The sequence below is a fragment of the Anas platyrhynchos genome, chromosome 6 (genome assembly GCF_047663525.1).
Source record: "Anas platyrhynchos isolate ZD024472 breed Pekin duck chromosome 6, IASCAAS_PekinDuck_T2T, whole genome shotgun sequence".
Lineage (NCBI taxonomy): Eukaryota > Metazoa > Chordata > Aves > Anseriformes > Anatidae > Anas > Anas platyrhynchos.
Window position 1 is genome coordinate 41270540 of NC_092592.1, and position 21326 is coordinate 41291865.

The 21326-nt window shown below is 39.2% G+C and overlaps 1 protein-coding gene across 3 annotated transcripts in view; it reads left to right on the plus strand.

Annotated features, from left to right (window-relative positions):
* INPP5A (inositol polyphosphate-5-phosphatase A) overlaps positions 1–21326 on the plus strand; it is a 238279-nt gene that overhangs the window by 133805 nt on the left and 83148 nt on the right. For all 3 annotated transcript variants that reach the window (XM_072039961.1, XM_027460798.3, XM_072039962.1), the window contains exons 7-8: positions 7465–7517; positions 14403–14522. In XM_072039961.1, the coding sequence (XP_071896062.1) occupies positions 7465–7517; positions 14403–14522 (173 nt within the window). The remainder of the gene's footprint in view (positions 1–7464; positions 7518–14402; positions 14523–21326) is intronic.

Consider the following 21326-nt stretch of genomic DNA (forward strand, 5'->3'; position numbering starts at 1 on the left):
TACGTATCTAAGGTGAAAGACAACATTTATATATTTAAGTTAAACAATTGTTCACCTATGGGGCTGTATTTGGTCCAAAGCCTACTAACTTTTCCTTTCTTAATGTTAAATGAATTATTAATGTCAAGCATGTGAATTATTTATTGAAGCTAAAGGAATTAATTGTTTTCAATCTATCAATATCTAAAGGTAATTTACAGTTTTTTGTGTGGAACACACAAATTACACACTAAAACAAACGCCGTTTTATGAAAAAGAGGCATAGGTGTCCTTGCTTTATTCAGCCTAGGCTGAGTAATGCATTCATCAGATCTCCAGCGCAAGCTGAAGCACCTCCCCGGTCTCCTGTGCTGGCTTTCTCTTGGGCTGCAGTCTTTTGATTAGGCCCAACCCATCATGTTTCCATCCACCATTGCTGTTTTTGTAATTATTTTAAATCATATGTTCCAGTAGTAATATAATTTTTCTGTATAAATACATCCAAAAGAAAGTCATACGTAGTCAGTTGCTGAGTTAGGCTTATCCTAACATTAACAGCAAAGGCACTGTGAGATAAGAGTTCCAATTTTGGCATTTTGGGACAAGTCATGTCACCTTGTCATGACTAGCAATCTCATGTGTAGCTGTCATGTTATCACCATGCTACTACTACTGTAATAATATACATTTTGTTATGGTAGTTATCTACCTTTAGTAAATACTGCATTCTCAGAATACTTCAGGTGAAATGAGCTTCAGAGTTGCTATTGTATTTTGGTTTGGGGGCCTAAAATTTAGGTCCTTTGCTTATACTCCCATCAACCCTAAATTCTGCTGTTCGAGAGAAAGGAACTCCTGTAGATTTAAATGTTATTTGGAGAGTTTAGTAAAATACAGGAGAAAAAAGATGTCTTGAAAGAAAACAGAATAAATTGTATCTCTGTGGATATGAAGTGTGAGAACAGGCTGGTGGTTTGTGTTACTCTTTCTCATCATTGTTTTATATGTATACCTGTACCCATTGCTTCCACAGGTCTTCTGCCAACTTGACATTGTAACTTCAAACTTTCTTACAAGTAAATACTTAACTCTGTCTTAACATCAAAAGCTGCATATTATTGTATTTCTGTTTTCTAAAATAACTTTCAGTGAACAAATTATATATTGCTACTGGTTCGTTTCTTCACTGGTGATGTGTATACAAAAAAGCCAACAGCAGTAACGATTGAAATGTTACATGGTGTTGTATGTGAAAATAAGTGGAGCAAGTGTATGTTTTATCATGTATTTATTATATTTGTTTACATCATACACAGACTTAAATTTGGTCTTCTGGTAGATGTATTATTAAGTACAACTCTATGCTGTATTCTGGTAAATAAATGGTAATCAAAGCAGTATGTCAAAAAGCAAATTATCACTTAAATTACTGATATTACACTACATAGTAGACTTTGTCACTCAATGATTAACTTCACATTCTTGAGGTCTCCTTATACATTTTTTGATAAGTGAACTTTAAATTTATATAATGGCTCTTAAAAATCTTTTACCAGTAAAAATATGACTGAATAGTGCTGTTCCAATATTTGGTTAGTGTTCAAAGGCTGAGTTAGGGTTGAATTTCCCATGTACTATGCAGCATTCTGAAATACAGGAAGATCAGAAAGAAACTTTGAAGAATTTGTATACAAACTAATAAAAACACAGTAACATAAATTCTTTAATTTTGTGAATTGATCTAAGGAAAGAAGGAAAGTCATTTGGGGGCACGAGCTGAATTCCACATGGTTTTTATGGAAAATTGCCCCAAAACATGCATTTTCTGCTGGTCAGTAAAACATTAAGCATTTTATGAGTACATGAGATGCAAGTTTCTGCATGAGTTCTCACTGCAGCAACACAGGCCTGTTAATACCGAACAGTGCTAGGTGTGTCGGTTGTTCTTCCTGTTCAGTCTTGGCTGGCTCACATAGGAGATTTCCCATCTTCGTCTGTGAGCTGTGGTGTCCCTTTAAGAAGCTGCAATTACACTGCAGTCATTGCCACTTTAATATGTCTTTCCTTCATGCCCCTGTTTTGTATGGTTGAATAAACCCTTGCTGGGTCAGTATTTAATTTGATATGGTCCCTCTCAGTAAAATGATGGAGAAAAGATGAATTAAAGCTCTGTGCTAGTCATTATCAATCATGGTTTGTGTGCATTACTTATTGCTCACAGTGCTTTTTGACATTAGCCCTCTATAACCTCTCTCTTCATGTTAATGTTGTCTGGAGGTCCTTTTACCCGATGTAGCAGAGGTTATTTATGTAGGTGGTGTTTCTAGGGGGTTTTAAAAGGTCAGCACGATCTCCTGAGAGACTCTATTCACAAAGAAAAGGCTGATGGAATGTAACTACAAGTTTTCAAATTGTGATTTTTCTTAAGGACTTCTAATAGGGATTTGCTGGAATTTCAGTTACACTTATTAAAGCAGAAAAGTGGCAAAGTAACATCTACGATACACTACTGCCCTTAAAACGAATATTTGCAATGCATGCATGAGGAAACGCCAAACTACAGTAAGAGATTCCTGTGATTTACCATGTCATGAAACAAATTGTGTAAATACCTTTTAATTGGCTTGTATCAATGAAGGCTTGCATGAAACATAAGCTCTGCATCAGAGCTAAGGGCTGGGCATGCTTTATTACTGGTATTGCTTGTATTGGCGTGGTGGTCGGTGACAGAGTCAGCGTGAAGGCCTGTGGGATGGCCTGTTGAAGAAGTGTGTGATGATTGACAGCAAGACTCTGTCTCATACGCTGTGGTTACACAAAACCTTAAGCTGATTGTACATACATGAGTCTATGGCAGCAGGCAGGACACATCCCAGGGAGAAAGGGATCCGGCTGATGTCGTTGTGAGGCCTTTCTTTGCCATTGGAAAAAGGAGAGCTTCTTGAGGGCTGGGAAAACATGAATGTCACAGCTGTTTTCAAAAAGCAGTCCCAGGCAGCCAGCTTGACCTCAAATGTAGGAAGATGGTGGAGCAAACCTTTCTAGGTGACCTGTTGCGTGGACATAAGGGAATGCCCCGAATGTTGTTTACACTGACACTAGCAAGGCTTCTGATACAGTTTCCCATAGTACCCTTGAAGCCAAACTGGTGAAATGTGTCTGGAGTGGATGGACTACAAGATGACTGGGAAGTTGGCCATCCACCAGCCTCAGAGTGATGATCTGTGGTGCAGCTGGTGGCTAGTTGCTGGTGGTGTTCCTCAGGCTGATTCTGGGGTCATTACTACTCAACGTCTGTGTTAACAGTTTGGACAGTAGGATGGAACAAATGCTCAACTGCAGATGATGTCAAGTTGGGGTAGCAATAAAGGCGGTAGAGGGCAGGGCTGCTGTTCAGAGGGACCTCAACAGGCTGAAGAAGTCATTTGATGGGTATGTTTGGCAAAGGTTGATGCCAAGTATCACCTAAAGGGATGGAATAACCTGTAAAGCAGTACAGGCTGGAGGTGACTGTCCAGAAAACAGAAAAGGACCAGGATCTTGTTGGACAGCAAGTACATGACCCAGCACTGTGCTTTGGCCGCATGAAATGACAACAATATCCTAGTTACATTCGGTTCCAGGAAGGGACTCTTCCCCTCTATTTGGCATCATGTCCCCAGTGTTTTGTTTTTGGGAACCCCTGGACCAGACAGATGGGGGCAAACTGGAGCAAGCACAGCAGAGGCACCGAGCTGGTTGGGGCTAAACTGGGGGATGCTGGAGGAGGATGAGAGAGCTGGTCTATGCTGCAAGGAGAGGGTGGTAAGGCGTACCATGGTGCTGGCTGCTGCGGCCAGCTGCTGGCTTTTGAGGGGTGCAGCCAGGCTCTTCTAGGTGGTGTACAGCAGAAGCACAAGGGGCAGTGGTCAGCAGTTGCAGCAGGGGAAAATCTGACTAAACGGGGGGTGGGGGGATAGGAGGAGACACAACACCATAAGGATAAACAGATAAACAGTAGAAGAGAGGCAGGCCCAGGTGGGTTTTGGAATCGGTGTCCTTGGGGATGCTCAAAACCCGACTGGATATGGCTCTAAGCAACCTAATATAATTGGCCCTGTTTCTCTTTTACATCTTTTGAAATACTTATTGTATTGCCAAAGAGGAAAACAGCAAATGAAAAATGACAGCTCAATTTAAAGCGTTGTCTTGGACCACATTATAGGCTTGAACTATTTGATTTTAAGTTCAATGTATTATTTTTCAGTAATTAGGAGTTTGATACAGTTATTTTTAGGAATGAGATGACAGAAGCCCCTTTTCCAGTGAGATTATGTTTAGTGCAATGTTGGATGCTTTTAGCATTTAACTTTTTTGAGTGTTTTCATTTGGAAAAAAATGTTGACATTTTGCCAGCTCTCAGCTTGTAACAGTATTGCCATGGTCATCACAGGAACCCTGAATGGAAGGGACCTTATTGGATTATGGGATTTGTAGTTCAGATGTGAAGGCTGAGCTGTCAGGAAGAATTGGTGTATTATCCCTCCAGCCTACCTTTCAAATTGACCAGTGACTGCAAGAACCACAGAAAACATTGAAAATAAAGTAGATAATTATTTGTAGCTACCACAGAGTTTTTTTCAGGAGCTGCAGTTTAAGAAAAATTAAAAATTGGGACCTCTTAAGGGAAAATAATAAAGATTTAGATTCATTATTTCATCTTTGAATGTATCCATTGACTAGATTTTAGAATAGTGAACTGTTGGGGTTTCCTCCCTAAATACAATCTTTTTACACCTAAGCAAGGTTACTTGCTCTAGAAAGCATACATTTCTAAAAAGAAAAGAGAAAACAAAAACAAAAAACCACTGGGATGCATCAGCAAACAGTTGATGTCAATTACTAAATATCTCTAAAAATCCCAGAGAATATCCGGAGTCCAGAAACCTGTTGTAATATGCTGTGTTAATAATGAGGCCACCTCATTGTTACTGTGGAGTTCTGCCTTTGGACTTCTTTATAGCGCCGCATCCTCTTTGGACACGGTAAAGGTCAGATTGGCGGTCCTCCTCTCCTTGAAAACTGCCTAATTTGATGAAAAATATATACGCAGATAACTGATTTAATCTAAGTAATGCTAAAGATATGTATCCCAAGTCATATGATTTCTTTTTCTGTTTCTGACCAGAAACCATATATATGTTTTTCTTTCTTTACTACAATGCTTCAGTTCACCTTCTGTAATGCTAATAAATGAATATGCTTGGAAAAGGAAGGCATAAGAAAAGATGAAGTCTCTAAAGAAAGTGGAAGAAAACATGTCTTGACATTCTGGAGTTCTTTCCAGGGAGGTCATGGACAGGGAGATGAACAATTTTATTAAATAATTCAAAAATATGAGATTTTTGCAGTCTGGAGTTATCACAACTCCGATCATCAAAAACACCTATTCAACCTGGTGTGGAGTTGCAGAACTGATGCAGTCAGCTGCCAGCAGTCACCAGGTGGTGATCTGCATGGTGGCACAAGGGATGAACTTCACATGGGCTCAGAGGTGAAGACCATTTACTCTGTACAATCTCTGTTTATAAAATTTTTCTCTTTTTGTCTGTAGGAAATTTTTACATTTGGCAGAATATTTGTTAATGTATTCTTTTCCCTCTTATATATGTCCTGTGATCACACTGAAAGTTAACCAAGTACAGACATAAGTCAAGAACAGAAAGTTATTCATTTTGTCTCTATGGTATCAAATACAAATTTTGGTTCACTGGATAACGGACTTTGTTGTTAGTCACTGGTCTTGGACTCAGCAGTGTCAAGAGGACCATTTTCTTGTGCTGTCCATTGCTATAGCAATGCAAAGCTGATAAAATTCATTCAGGAAGAGCCTTGGACCCTCTTTCAGTGGGGTCAGCACAGCCAGGCCCTCAGGTATACAGCCAAGCTGCAGTTTTTCCTGCAGCTCTCACAGTAAAATTTGGCTGTAGAAGTCCGTGTGGGAAGGTCATACAAGCCTGCAGGAAAGGTGGTTCTGTAGTTACCACCTGAAGTAACAAATACTAATATCAGGTTTCCCAAACTTATAATACATAAATTTGGATAAAGATATGCTCTCGAATTTTGTAGACAGTTTTTTACTTCTTAGTTTTGTAGCATGCAGGTAACTTTTTTTTTTTTTTTTACAAAATTATAAGCTCTAAAGTTGAGTGTGGTCAATGAAATAAGCTGTCGTTTACAGATAATTTTGCACATTTTTCTGGGTTTGAATAGAAGAGAAGAACTGCATATAAATGGTTTTCACATTCAAGCTTTCAAGAATAAGTCATTTACTCAGTAAAATAAACATTCTTATATCTTTGTAAGCATATTGTGAATCTAGGGAGAATCCTCATGGAAAAGGGGCCCTGGCAAAGGAGTTTTATGTCTGGTTGGTCTTGATTGCAGTTGCAGAAACTAAGGAGGTTTTTTGTTGTTATTTTGTTTGTGCCTAACGAGGGGAGGAAGAGGTGGAAGATACGTAACCGTTATCTGAAAGGTGATTAGAAAACAGTCCATTTAGATTTTACAAGGTAGTTCACCGTCTTGGGAGGATTTTGGACTTTGACATTTCATAAGGACTGTCTATTCACAGTGAGACAGATAAATACATCTGGCGAGTCTCTGAAGACTATAGGCAGTGCATTAGGAGAGGATTAGGGAGTGATACTCCTAACTGTGGGAAACACATTGCTGTGGCTGATGTTTTATTAGTAATAAGTGGTTGCAGTCTTTTGCTACAGAATCATTGGCATCATTATTTAGGCCTGTCTGGTGCAGCAGTCATTACCAGTGAACGTTTACCTAGCCCCACATTCATTGTTGGTGAATAAAAAGGATGCAGAATCATGTCTTTCTGTGGGATGTTGTAATTCATGGCAGCAGTTTAGGAGTGGTGCTGAAAAAATCCTTTTGCTGTACCAGAAGTATGGTATATTGGCAAGAGCGGATGTGTGGCTTTCTCGCAAATGTTACAGTTTTGATAAATGTAATGTTTTACCATTATTTAAATTCCCTTTAACTTTTATAGAAATATTAGGTGGGTTGGCTCAGCAGGAGAAATAGCTTTCTAGCACATCTCATTCATTTTAATTTAATGTAAATCTCTGATGACATTTTACAGGTCAGGTAAAATTACAAAGGAGACAAGACATTTATGCATAGGCAGTAAGAATTTGTTGTTTTAGGACAAACATAAGTATAAAAAGCTTTCCTAATTGGTTATCTAAACAACTATCAGGGCTTATATTAATTTTACACATAAGTTTATAACTGTATTTCAGAACCAAAAATGTAAATAATTCCAGGAGATTATGTATGTTTTCAAGCCTCCTCAGTCAGCGTGTAGTGCTGTTTAGTTATGTTGTATGATGAACTTTGTTTTACTTGCTTCTCTGTGTAAGTACATTTCACTTTCACAGTAATCCTTTGCTTAAGATGACTGATTCTTATTTGCTTCTTTTTCAGTGCAAGTGGTCCAGAAAAGGTTTCATTCGAACAAGGTGGTGTATTACTGATTGGTACGTTGCATCTTTAAATTATTTCTGATGATGTGTATTAAGTGTATTTTTATTAGCAACTATTATGGAGAAGGTATTCATATACATAAAGAATTGATTAGCTCCAAAGCAGTTACTTGAGTTTATTGAGCACATAATAATGAGTCGTAATGATGCACGACAAGATGTGATTTGAATATTCATACATATGTGCAATTAATACGGGATAATTCAAGTCATAAGCAATCTCTTGATCAAGCATAATCAAAAAGGTCTGGTGTATGTGACTAAGGAGACAGGTATGGAGTCACAGTGTGACACTTAAATGCATTCCCCAACCCCTCCCCATCACACCTGATACAGCCAGGGGTCTACAGCACATTGCATAGGTCAGACACTGGTCCTGGGTGGATGCAGCCCTCACTTCTTGGATTTGTGAGAAAAAAATGTTGTTCTTTGTGAACTCTTTAAGCTGGCCATTTAAGGCCCCATCAAATTTCCACTGAAGTAAGCGGAGGGACCCTACCATTAAGGAATGCAGCACTGTTACACCAGTTCTTACTATATTATTTTTACTGGAACAAAACTTTTTATCTCCCATATTCAGGTCAGGATTCCCATTTTAAATCTAAGGCATGGTCCTGTTCTCTGTGAGCTTGCTTATTTTCATCCCAGAGCAAAGTAAAGCACCTGGCAGCCCACCACTCTCTAACCAGGTTTGATGAAGGGGCAGCAGAGAGCTGGTAGCACACTTTTCATCTTTGTGCTCATTCAGTGCTTAGGAAGTGACTCATCGAACAGGTAGAGTGTAACCTGTCTGTTATGAATACGGAGTCACATGTAAGATATGCTGTGAAAATCTGTGGAAGAAACAAATGGTTTTTGCTCGTAGAATTATCTATCAGCCTAAGCAAACCTTAAAGAGGGTTGAGGGCAGCAGACAACTGTATGAATATAAATGTTGAACATCATTATGATGTTGTATGTTAGAAGACTTTGGAAGAAGCAGTACCAAGCAGTATTGACAAGAGGTGTTTTTCATAACTGAAGATATTTACTGTGTTTGAAAATTCAGATTGTATTTTGTATTCTGTATTTAATAACAATAGTAGTAATAGTATATGTCAGATGGAGAAGTTCATCGTACAAAACATTATATATGAGAGAGCTTGAATATTTTCCTTGTCTTAATACAAGGAGAGTTCAATAAATCCACAGATAGTTCAGATTTCTCTAGCCCCACATGGAAATCTGACCATACCTTTTTACCATTTAGTCACAGTTTTGGTCTTTATTGCTTATTTTTGTTATAGCAACTGTAAAACGTGTGACTGTGCAACAGTTTTACATTCTTCCTGTAGTCATTTCATGTTTTAAAACCACAAGTTTGATCTTAAAATCTGATAAATGTTCATACAGCTTGACATCTGAGTGATTCTTAGTGTTCTTGCTTGTTTGCATAAGCATGTTCATTACACTAGGTAAACAAATGGTGAAAAATGAAAGAGCAGCAAATTTTCTCCCTTTATAAAATTTGTTTTGACTCAGAAACCAGGTAGGCAGCTATTCAGTAATTTAGGTTCTTGTTAATTTTTCTGGATCCATATGACATAGCATGTGACTCCACCCGTAAAGATCTGCAGAAGTAGGTAGCATTGCAGAGTCAATAAAACCATAAAATCATAGAATGGTTTGGGTTGGAAGGGACCTTAAAGATCATCTAATTCCAACCCCCTGCCATGGGCACAGACACCTTTCACTAGACCAGGTTGTCCAAAGCCCCCCCAGCCTGGCCTTGGGCACTGCCAGAGAGATGGGGCACCCATGGCTTCTTTGGGCAGCCTCTTCCAGTGCCTCACCACCCTCATAGGAAAGAATTTCTTCCTGACATCTAATCTAAATCTCCCCTCTTTTAGTTTAAAGACATTCCCCCTTGTCCTATCACCACACTCCTTGACAAAAAGTCCCCCCCGAGCTTTCCTGTGGGCCCCCTCTAGGTACAGGAAGGCTTCTGTGAGGGCTCCCCAGAGCCTTCTCTTCAGGCTGACCAAACCCAGCTGTCTTAGCCTGTCTTTGTAGGTGCTCCAGCCCCTTGATCATCGTTGTGGCTCTCCTCTGGGCTCGTTCTAGTAGGTTCATGTCCTTCTTGTGCTGGGGTCCCCAGAGCTGAATGCAAGGCTCCAGGTGGGGTCTCATGAGAGCAGAGCAGAGGGGGACAATCACCTCCCTCACACTGCTGGCCACACTTCTTTTGATGCAGCCCTGGATATGCTTGGCTTTCTGGGCTGCAAGTGCACATTGCCAGCTCATGTTGAGCTTCTTGTCAACCAACATCCCAAGGTCCTTCTCCTCAGGGCTGCTCTCAATACCTCTCTGCCTAGCTCATGTTTGTGCTTGGGACCTTGACCTTGTCCTTGCTGAACCTCATGAGGTTCACACAGACGCACCTCTCAAGCCTCTCCAGGTCCCTCTGGATGGCATCCCTCCCCTCCAGCATGTCAACGGTATCACACAGCTTGGTGTCATTGGCAAACTTGCTCAGGGTGCACTTGATCCCATAGTCCATGTCACTGACACAGATGTTAAATAGTGCCCATACCAGTACTGATCCCTGAGGAACACCACTCATTACTGATTTCCACTTGGACATTGAGCCATTGACCACAACTCTTTGAGTGCAAGCATCCAGCCAATTCCTTACCCACCAAGTCACCCATCCATCACATCCATGTCTCTCCAGTTTAGAGACAGTGGGATATCATGAGAGACAGTGCCAAATCCTTTGCTGAAGTCTAGGTCAACTATGTCAGTTGCTCTTCCCCTATTCACCAGTGCTGTAACCCCATCATAGAAGGCCACCAGATTTGTCAGGCATAATCTGCCCTCAGTGAAGCCATGTTGGCACAATTTGCTATTCTGGCCTGTTGTCTTATATCATGGGAGTTTTCTCTCAGATATCTCTCTCCTATCTTCTTGGATTTCCTATTTTTAAGGAAAAAAAAAAAAAAGTTTTGAATTTAATTCTAGGCCTTTATGAGGGAAAAAATCTCTTCAGAGATAGCTTTAAAAGAAATGTTTACTTGTGGATTGATACTGCAAAGGGGTAGTTCTTGGAGAGAGCAGTGTGTAGCTAGATGTTCAGATCAGAAAACATACTATGCTTACTTTTCACAAGGGTATGTTGCAAATTAAGAGTGGGGATTTTTCTCATTTATAATGAGGTGAGCTATGTTGGTAGTTTCCTGTATGGAATAGTCTATGATGATGATCCAACAGTATCTCAAATGTTTCTAAGGGTAAGTTAAAGAGGCAAGTTACTATGAGCAATTGCTGGAGAATGAAAGTGAAATATTATGGAAAATATATGGGTTTAGAAAATAAACCTTATTAGATCTCAGTGTATAATATGTCTGTGGTATAAGTGTTTAAATTAACCCTGTCTATACACATATAAAATAAATAGATGATTCATATAAAAAAGTATTTTTTTCATTTATATTTGAGGTGAGCAAAGTTCTGGCTGTTTTCATAATTGTGACTTTTGATCTATACATTTCTGTGTGCTAATAGTTGAATAAAAATATATCCAAGGGATTTGTAAATGCTTCCTTGTGAATCCTTGAATGGAAGCTATTAACTTTCCCTTCCTGGGAAAACATCATTATAGAATGTACCTCATGCCAAAAACAGAGGTGACCTTGAAATATTTCAGAAAAAATGTCCTCTTTTTCCTCCTTTTCGATTTGGTGATATGCCCCAGTTGAGGTCCTCTGTGAGTCCAGATTTTTCACATCCATTATTCTTCGTTAGCTTATCTTTAGAGTAAACAAGGAGCTAAGAAATTCTCTAACAGGAATGTATGGGGCACTCTGAGATTTTATTTCAAGAAAAAGATAGAACACTTCATTTTTTAAACTATTTTGAATATCATCAGTTTGGGGTTTTATTATTATTTTTAGTTGATTTTTATTCCAATAGTTCTTAGTCCTACTGTATTAATGAGTACAAGATAGCACCCTGCATACATTACAGTCTAAGTACAGATTTACATGTACAGTTTATGTTTGCTAATGATGATGGAGTAGAGAATGCAGTTAGCAAATGTAGGTATGGCACAAATCTGAGAACATCTGCAAGTACATCAGAGGTCAGAATCAGCAATCAAAGTTGTTTCCAGGTTTTAGATAAAGTAGGATTGCAAGCTTAAATTCAGGGAGGTGTAAAACATTGCTCTTTGAAAGGAGAATTCAAAAGCACCGATACAATATTGGGAATAACTGACAGATTATCCATACAGTAGAAATAGATTAAGGGAACAGAAATTGAATGTAGTTCTTACTGAGATGTGTTACAAGATATATCAAGGGAAGGGCATGAATGGGTGAAGGTATGGTTATTATTTAATTCAGCTCCGCCAAGCCCTCGGATAGAGTATTCTGTCTTGTTTTGAGTGCTGTGCATTAAGTTGGAAAAAGAACAGTAGAGTCCAGAGTGGTGAAAGTATTTGAGTCGGAGTTGAAAAAATTGAGCTTGCCACATCTAGGAGACTAGTTGTTGTCTGTCTCCCCTGTGGAGATGGCAGATGGAAATCAGTGTCATTTGCAGGAAAACAGACAATATGATGAAAAATAAATTAGGACAGGACAGGTAAATTGTAGATGGAAGGTCCTTCAATAGCAAATTGTAAGAACAAGCGGTTTTGGACAGATGGTGATGGGTTAGAGGAACCTTCACCTGTGACACGAGGTTTTTCCCATCCCACAGGAATTCTTTCTGTTTGTTTGTCAGGCAGACAAGAATAAACATCTCCAGCCATCATCTCCAAATCATGTTTTGTAGTTATGGACTAATTATATCTAAATACAAACGTTAGTAGGACTACTTTAGCATAACCATGAGTTCATTCAGCAAGATACACTGTTGCCCATAGACAAGAAAAAAAACAACAACAAACAAACAGAAAAACAAAACAAAACAAAACAAAAAAAAAACACCAAGAATATCTTTGGAAGAAGCCTGTATGCCAGCTGCTTGGTGACCAGTGTGCCTTTATCATGCCACGTTTCGAAAGTGCTAGAGGGGCCTCCCTTCCAAAACATAACATAGCCAGTACTATTCTGTAACTGTGCTTGGGAGCTTTGTAGGAACCAATGCAGGATGCAGGAATTTTTCCTTATACTAGTTTGTTTTGTGGGTGGTTCATCTGGGGGGCACGGGTGTTCTATGGGGAGAGGAAGGCTGGGATTGTTGTTGCTTCATCTGTGGGCAGAGTATTCAAGGTTTTTTGGTTTCATTGTGACTCACTGTGGTCAATCACCAAAAGATCTTAATCGCAAAGCAGTGAGAAGGTGTAGTTTTTTAATAATACAGACCAGGTCTCTAGGACACAGAAGGGCAAAAGTAGAGCAAATGTAAAGCTGAATGCCAGCTTGAACATAACAGCTGGATAGCTTCCTGTTTGCCACTCAGGTGGATCCTTTCAGTGAGCAGTGGAAAACCAAAGTTCAGAAAGACAGCTTGCCTTCCAAGTGACTGTTAGCCCACTAGAAGTGACACTTAGTATGTAATCAATGTAGTAAAAATCATAAATTCCTCTGTGTGGTCATGGTTATAACAGCAAACACCTATGTGAAGATTTTCTGCCACAGTGAAAAGTGGGAGTGTATGAAACAATGAAATAAATAATTAAAAAAAAAAAAGTTTCATACAGGTATGTTGTAAGGCCATTATCAGCCAAAATCAGCCAAGTGTTGTGCAGTCTTACAGCAAATTCCAGTCCGTGTCTCAAAGAACTTAGTCAGTAATACTGGATATGTAGTGGGTGGACACATAGTGATCAGAGGAAGTCATTTATCTTTTATGCAAAGGGGCAAAGAAAGGTATTTCTGTTTCACGGGAAGTTGGTTAATAAGGAAATTCACTAATACCCTTATTTCTCCTTTTCCCCCACCCAACCCCAAATCCATAGATCTTCCTTAGAAGGAACATGCATCTATTCAGAAATCTCCTCTGTCAGACTTTGACCACCCCACAAGGCAGATTCTGGGCATGGTAACAGCAGTCCTCAACTCCCATTTATTCCTCCTGGAGGACAGGGGCTCCCAAAGCCCAGGCAGTGTTTCCCAGTCTGGTCTGTTTCCTCCCAGAACATGCTACCCGTAGCTGGTACAGGATGGCAATGCCATGGGCTTCTGGCTAAGCCAGCCCACAGGCGGGTGAAGGGACTCACTACAGAGTAGCAAAGGATGAGTTAATACTCATGTCTTTCAGGTTAAAAAGCAAAGCAGTAAAATTTTACAATTTTTACAGGTTTTCTGAGGCCAGATCCTCATCCTGCAAGCACAGTCTGAGATGGACATCCTAGTGTCCTTTTTCTAACTGGAATTTGTGTGCAGATTGACCATTATTATCGTGGCATTCTCCATGCAGGGGCAGAGAAAAAGTTACAGTTACATGATTTATCTTTTAATGTCAGTAAAACTATGCAGTCGATAGCTCTTCATTTTGTTAATTAAAAATTCACAGTTCTGCTAGGTGTTTAGCTACCACTTCTAATCATGAAGTTGTTTGTGTACACATGCAATTTTCGTCTTTAATCATTTTAGTGAGAAAGTACTGCTTAATTTATATGGATTGTAACAGTTGAATAGCTTTTCATTTTCATATTATACATGTTTTAAGAGAAGCCTTGATTCAATCTTACCTGTTTATGACTTAGCATAAGTTCAATGACAATTTTCTGGTGATGATAGCTTAATTTGCACAGTCAGTGAGAGTAAATATTAAGGTAACAGTAGAGAGAATATAAAAAGTGTTATCGTGTTGAATGCTTTGGTGAATGCAATAAATGTTTTTTTCTTTTACCCTGAGTCATTTTATTTTTTTCCTTTTTTTTTTTTGTCATAGTGCCTTTGACTTGGTAAACATTCATCTTTTCCATGATGCTTCCAATTTAATTGCTTGGGAAACAAGCCCATCGGTTTACTCAGGAATACGGCATAAGGCTCTTGGCTATGTACTTGATAGGTATGTATTAGCCTTTACTAGCCTCTCTCAATCTTCTTTGTTCATAAGCAGTTTATAAAATATGTTTCAAAAGGCACACTCAGAAATGTAGAGATTTTTATTCTGTGAACTGAAAATGGTCAGTCTTTATAAGAATTTTCTACACAGTACCAATTACAGATCATTTTATAATACTTACTCTTTTAACATAAATTACTGAGTTTGGATAATCCTTCTGAAGTCACCAAAAGTTGTGAAGAAGAAAGTAGATTTATTTTTATAATATGTTAGTTAGCTTAGTTTCTTTTTGGTCTACATTGAGTCTAATAAAGCTGTCATTTGTGTTTTCAGTTAAGGAATAATAGAATAAGATTCGATATTAGGAGGACTCTCTTCACTGAGAGGGTGGTCAGGCACTGGAACAGGCTCCCCAAGGAAGTGGTCACAGCATCAAGTTGCTGGAGCTCAAGAAGTGTTTGGACAATGCTCTCAGACGTATGGTCTGATTTTCAGGTGGTCCTGTGTTGAGGAAGGAGTTGGACTCAGAGATCCTTGTGGATCCCTTCCAACTTGGGATATTCTTTGATTCTACAATCCTAACAGCTGTGGTTGGAAGGGACCTCTGGGCATCTTTTGTCCATCCTGTTCAGAACAGTACTGACTTCAACATCCAATCAGGTTGTGCAAGGCTTACCCAGCTGAGCTTTGAACATACAGTGATTTACACCCTCTTCAGGCCACTCATTTCTGTGTTTGACCACCTTTTTTGTGTCTTTGTTTTCCCTAATTCAGTCAGAATTTCCTTCAATGCCATTTGTGTTCGTTGCCCCTTATCTTTTGATGTACGTTGCTGAGGAGAGTCTGGGTCTGTCTCTTCTGTAACCATCAAATAGATAAAGCCAGCAACAAAATCCTCCCGTAGACTTCTTTTCTGTAAACTGAACAAATCCAGCTCTTCCAGCATCACGGGCTCGGTCCCCCTCAACATTAAACCCTGTGGTGTTTCAATCTCAGTACCAGCTCAGTGCAGCAGGCAGCTAATCTTTTTAAAGTGACAAAACAGCATTGGTATGCAGTCATCACTGTTATTAATAACATCACGGTCTATAAGAGTGTTACAGATTTGAATCATATGATGGGTGGTACAATACAGAGGATGGCGTATTCGGTGGTCCCAAAAATACCCCAAAATTTACAGCTGCCCTATTTAGCCGTTATAAAGTCAGAAATAAAGACCACTTTCCTTGAGAGAGAAAAATATGATTTCTGCATGGGCATACACGTATTGGTAATATAAGCAGGTATTTCTCTTCCAAGATACTGCTTGACCTCGTGTTTGCCTGAGAAATGGAACTTTAAAGAAGCCATGGCATACTTATAGCACATGCTGCCATGTGTATCTGTGGCATAAAATGATGCTTAAAACAAACCACATAGGCTGGGAAAGATAAAGGCAGAGCAGTTTATGTGTATTTTTTTAAATGCACTCCTTGTATCTAAGCATTTAATTTTCTTTAAGTACATCTGAATGGTTTGTGGCATCTTTGGAAATTGTGTATCACCCTCTCGTCATCGTGCCTTGGCAGTATACCTGTCACCCTTCTCTTAGATTTTGCATCATCACCCCGGTGTATCTCCTCCTTTTACAGATGTATTTACATGAGGAAAAATGTTGCATTTTAACATGAGATTTAAAAATATTACATGCTCTGAGGATAACAAAGCAAGCAATAGCTTCCAGCACATGCTAATTTGCTGACTGCACTGAACATAGGGATTTGGATCTATAAGAGTGAAAACTATTAGATGCTAGTTTGTCTGCACTGAGACTTCAGGATGTGCTAGTTGGTACGTGGAACCCTTGCTCTGACAGCTTGGTGTTGTGCGCACTTGGTGCTCATCCCATGAAGCCCCGTTCCCTGTTGTCCCCAGGCAGCTACCGCCCGCACGCCCAGCCCCATGGCCCTTGCCTGAACAAGCCCGGTGCCTGCCTCCAAGCCACTTCCCCCATGTTTTTTCCAGGGACTTCCACAACCCCTGTCTCCCCCCGCATGGCGGGGCTGGCCCGGCCGAGGTGCTGCAGGCTGCTGCCAGCCTCCGACAGCAACCCGAGGCCAGGCCTGAGGGAGCAGCAGGGCCCCAAAGCACAGCCGTACCTCCCAGCCCCACACATTTCAGGTTAGCAGAGGGGAGGAGAGCAGGTGAGAGTTGTTGCTCAACCCCAGTTAGACTGTGGCCAAGCGGGCTGAGATGAGGGACACGTTGACGTGCTCCATGTGTCTCTTCCTTCTCACGTTTGCCTGTAACCTTCCCTGCATGCGGTACATGCAGCATCTCCCCAGAGAGGGCTCCTCACCAACAAGTTACAGTTTGCTCTTCTGGCTGCCTCTTGCAGCAGCCTAGAAATTAAGGCTGCTCCTGAACCAAAGTTATGCACTGAAAAATGTCTTTGTGCATGCAATGTTGTCATTGTTCAGCCTGGAGAAGAGGAGGCTTAGGGGGATCTTGTCAGTGTCTATAAATACCTGAAAGGAGGGTGCAAAGAGGATGCAGCCAGGCTCTTTTCAGTGGTTCCCAGTGCCAAGACAAGAGGCAATGGGCACAAACTGGAGCACAAGAGGTGTCATCTAAACAGCGGGAAATTTCTGTGCTGTGCAGATGACAGCAGTCTTGCACAGGTTGCCCAGAGAGGATGTGGAGCCTCCTCCCCAAGGAGGAGACTCAAAAGCTGCCTGGGCACAAACCTGGGCAACCTTCTCTGGATGTCCGTGCTGAAGCAGGAGTTGGACCAGATGACCTTCAGGGGTCCCTTCCTACCTCAACCATTCTGTGAATCTTGGATTCACTATCCAAATTTTCACTGAAAAAAACATTCTGAAATTAAGTATGGGGTATAAATACCTCTTCAATCACTTTCTATCTAAAGGTTTACTTCTTTCTAGAAGTCTTGTCTTAGTCAGGATGATACTTAAACAAAAGATATTCCCACTATATATGTGCTTTTCCTGTGTACCCCAGCAGAGGGCTAAATATGAATTTCTCCAAAAATAGACATTCATTTTCACTTTGGGGGGATAATAAAAGGATGAAGAGGAATAATCCAGTATGTCTGGTCTTGTATCCGTTTTTCTGTGATACCACAGGTAAAAGCTGTTCAAATCATCAGAAAACACGAGGCTCTTGGAAGGTTTGTAAATAGGTGGCAAGCAGTAGTTTACAGTAAAAGATCTTTTATTTAGAGGACAAAGCCACAGTTAGTTCAGGTTCTACTTCCAGTAGTTTGGGAGATTTGTGTGTTCTGTTACATACATCAGTGTGAAAAAGGCCTATTTTTTTTTATTTTTTTTTAATCTCCATTGGTCTCCTCTCCTTTTTGTATGCTTTGCACTAGGGAACTTTAGCAAACCTGTATAAACCTCTTGCATTATATATTGTACACTTGTTTACCGCATACAGTGTGCTTCATTAGCTAATTTTGGCTTTGGACCTCCCACGATGCCCTGGCAGGGGTAAGGTAATACGACTGTAGTATTAGTGTCAGCTGTGGGTCAAAGATGTCATGATGGTATATCACTAAAATGTGACACTGCCAAAAACTGCCCCAACTCCCCTGTCCTTTAGAAAAGAAAACCTTCAATTTTAGGTTGCACACTAGTACTGTGAGTTTGCATTCAGATGAATTGTTCATTTTGAGAGAGCAGCCAGCCGCAGATCCGGACCTCCATAGTGAAATGATGGGCTGACTCGCACAAAAGGGGAGTTCTGTAAGAGCAGTGAATAATGGGAAACCCCTTTCATCGGCATTGCTAACCTTTTGGCAGCCACCAGCAAACTCTATTCTGATCTGCTGATTGGGGAGGACAATACACTGAAGCTCACTTTGAATGCATGCTACCACCAACAGTGTCCCCATTCAGAGGGTTTTGGGAACCATCTTTGACCATTGTCTGCCATCACTCCTTCAGACAGTAGGAAAAGGGAAAGTGAGAACGTCTATAGGGGGAAAAGTACTTCTTTTCTTGGCTTTAATCTCTTTTTAAAGCTTCATAGATCTACATTTCCAGCTGAGCTACTGGAGCTATGCAGTGTCAGATAAATATTGAAGAGAGAGGTTTCAAGCTGAGCTTTTAAATCCCCTTATCTGCATGAACTAATAATGCAGATTTAGTGCTGTTAAAAACAGAGACTGATAAGTCTTTTCCTTTAAAGCCTTTAAACTGCTAAAGAGCATTTAACAGAAATGCAGTTCAAACCCAGAGAACAATACTGAGAAGGAAAACAGTTTAATGAGCTAAACCTTCACTGAATGAAGCAGAAACACCTTCTCACAGTTGATTTAGGTCACTGTGGGAGTAAGTGAAAGCTAGGTTCTGTTAACTCTGCATCTTCATAAACATGAATTAAGTACAGCCTTTTCATGTAAGGTAAAAGCTATCACAGGACTTTGAAACACAAAAAAAAACAAGAAAGTTTGCAAATACAGCTTGGATAAATTACCTTAACTATTAAAATCAGAGAAGTCGGTTTCCCAAAATTATTTTAACGCAAGTTTTTAGCACATAAGCATGAAGCATCTCAGTGTATCTAAATTACTGAGAAGGGGAAGTGTTAGAGGAGAAAAAAAAAAGACAAAAGGGAATAGGTGCAGAGTGAATGTTTTAAAGTTGTCTTTAGAAGTTTCCACTTGAGTGAATCTATTAATAAACATAATAACATATTTAGAGAGTAGAAAGGTTTAATCTCGCAATGGTGTTATGAAGTGATTTACCTTTAAAATTATCTTTTTTGAAATTAGAAAATGAATAATACAGCAAGGAGAATGTTTTTAAAGACAACTAGCTGGTGTATGCTGGGCCAGATTGTTTTTATCATTTGCCACTTAGCAAATGTGAAGAAAATATGGTGATAAATAGATTCTTTAAGAGAGCTAGAATTACATCAGTGATGAGCAAATATTTGTTTATTTACAAACACATACACAGTGTATATGTATAAAATTGGTCTCTGTAATGAGTTGATGCTAATGTAAACCCAAATTAAATTCCCAGAAGTCAATTATTTTGTTCCAGATACAAATGCAGTCAAATCTGAAGTTGCTTTATAAATCAGAGTATAGAACACCTGCAGTGTATTTTCTAAGGCAAAAAGAAATTCTTCTAGACCCATTTTGGTTAATTCACATGTACCGTTATCCCTGTTTGCATCATACTTGCATCTTTTTATTTTCTAAAGGTGGAAAGTTCAAGCTATATAAGAGATTAAAAAAGGAAATTATTTTATGTTTTACTTCAGACTTCCATACATCTCCTGTAATTAATGCTTGTGCATGTGTATATTGCTGTATTAGTCATATACTTTAGATCCTTGCTAGGGAAAAATGTCTGCTAAATTTACAAATTGAGTAGAAACCATAGGATAGGGTCCTTTAAAAGTATTAGAAAATAGTATGTTAAGAATAGGAATGTCAGATATTAGCCTGATAACTGTCATTTTTGTTGTGCCAGCCATTTAAACTTCCTGAAATTATCTAGAGCATTCAGATCCATAAAATGAATGGTTTTTTTTTCTTTTTTTTCTTTTTTTTCTTTTTTTTCCTTTTTTTTTTTTTTTTTAAGAAAGTGACAGTGCTCTTCTGTTTTCCTATTGAAATGTTCCCTGGCCTAGTTCAACAGAAACATTTTTACATTACAACTGTGAAATCTTGGCATAAAGCTCCCCTTTGTGCCCTTCATTATTTTCTCACAAATATAGTCCATTGTCACATAGCTGAAGTTAATTTGATCAACATTGGGACATTTAACTTTTATGTCCGGTCAAAGGAGCTGTTTCATGCTCATTTTGGGTATTCAAAAGAAATGATTGCCAGAAAAATAATGTTACTATTAACAATTCAGAGCAATTAGTTTCCCAGGGAGAGGCGATGTGATGCACCGGCTCCACACAACTATTCTTTGTCATTTTATGGATGCTCATCAGTCAACTGTCACATCTTCTCAAAGACCCCTCCAATCTAAATGTTTCTTTTTGGGCTTTTCCCAGAACTAGCAGCTGAATGAGCAAAAGAAAAGCCACTTAGTTTCTAGGCAAAGGAAAACTTCACTCTAAAGATCTGGGTCATTTGAGAAGATTCTAGGAGTAGCCTGCTTTTTTTTTTTTTCTTTTTTTTTTCAACAGTGATTTTAATGTCAAGTGAAAACTCTCTGTAATCATGTGTCTTCAAACATTTAGTGATTTTTTTTATGTATTCAGAAAGAATGCACTCCCAGGGCAAATAAACCTTCTATCCAAATGTCGTCTAACAAAGGTTTAAAACCCTAGATCACATTCAGAAAGACAGCTTTTCATTAAACACCCTGAGGCTCATCTCATTAATATTTAATCATCCCCCCCTTAAAGTAAGGTTAAGTGCTCTCAAAATTAACGTGTTTGTATAATATGCTCGTTAAAGAGCAAATCCAGCAAAATTATCTTGTTACTTTCAGCCTGTCAAATAAAGTCGAAGACACTTTTTCCTTGCTTTTTTTTTCTATTGGCTCAAACTTTTACTTGTTTGACGTGGTTGTCAAAAAATTAACTCATGTCCTTCGTGTTTACACAAACACCTTTTGAATTTGAATTAGGTTATATTTTTAGCAGAGAAATGATTTTCTACTTGTATGCATTGTAACAAAAAATACACATGGTTATAATTTTAAGGACGTGCTAAACATTTATACACTACATGAATGACGATTTTTGATAGTCCTAGTCGGCAAGTTTACCTTCATTCAGTTATTTTCTGTGTTTGGGGCTTTTCTTACAGGTCCAGGGGTTTAGATTATCAAG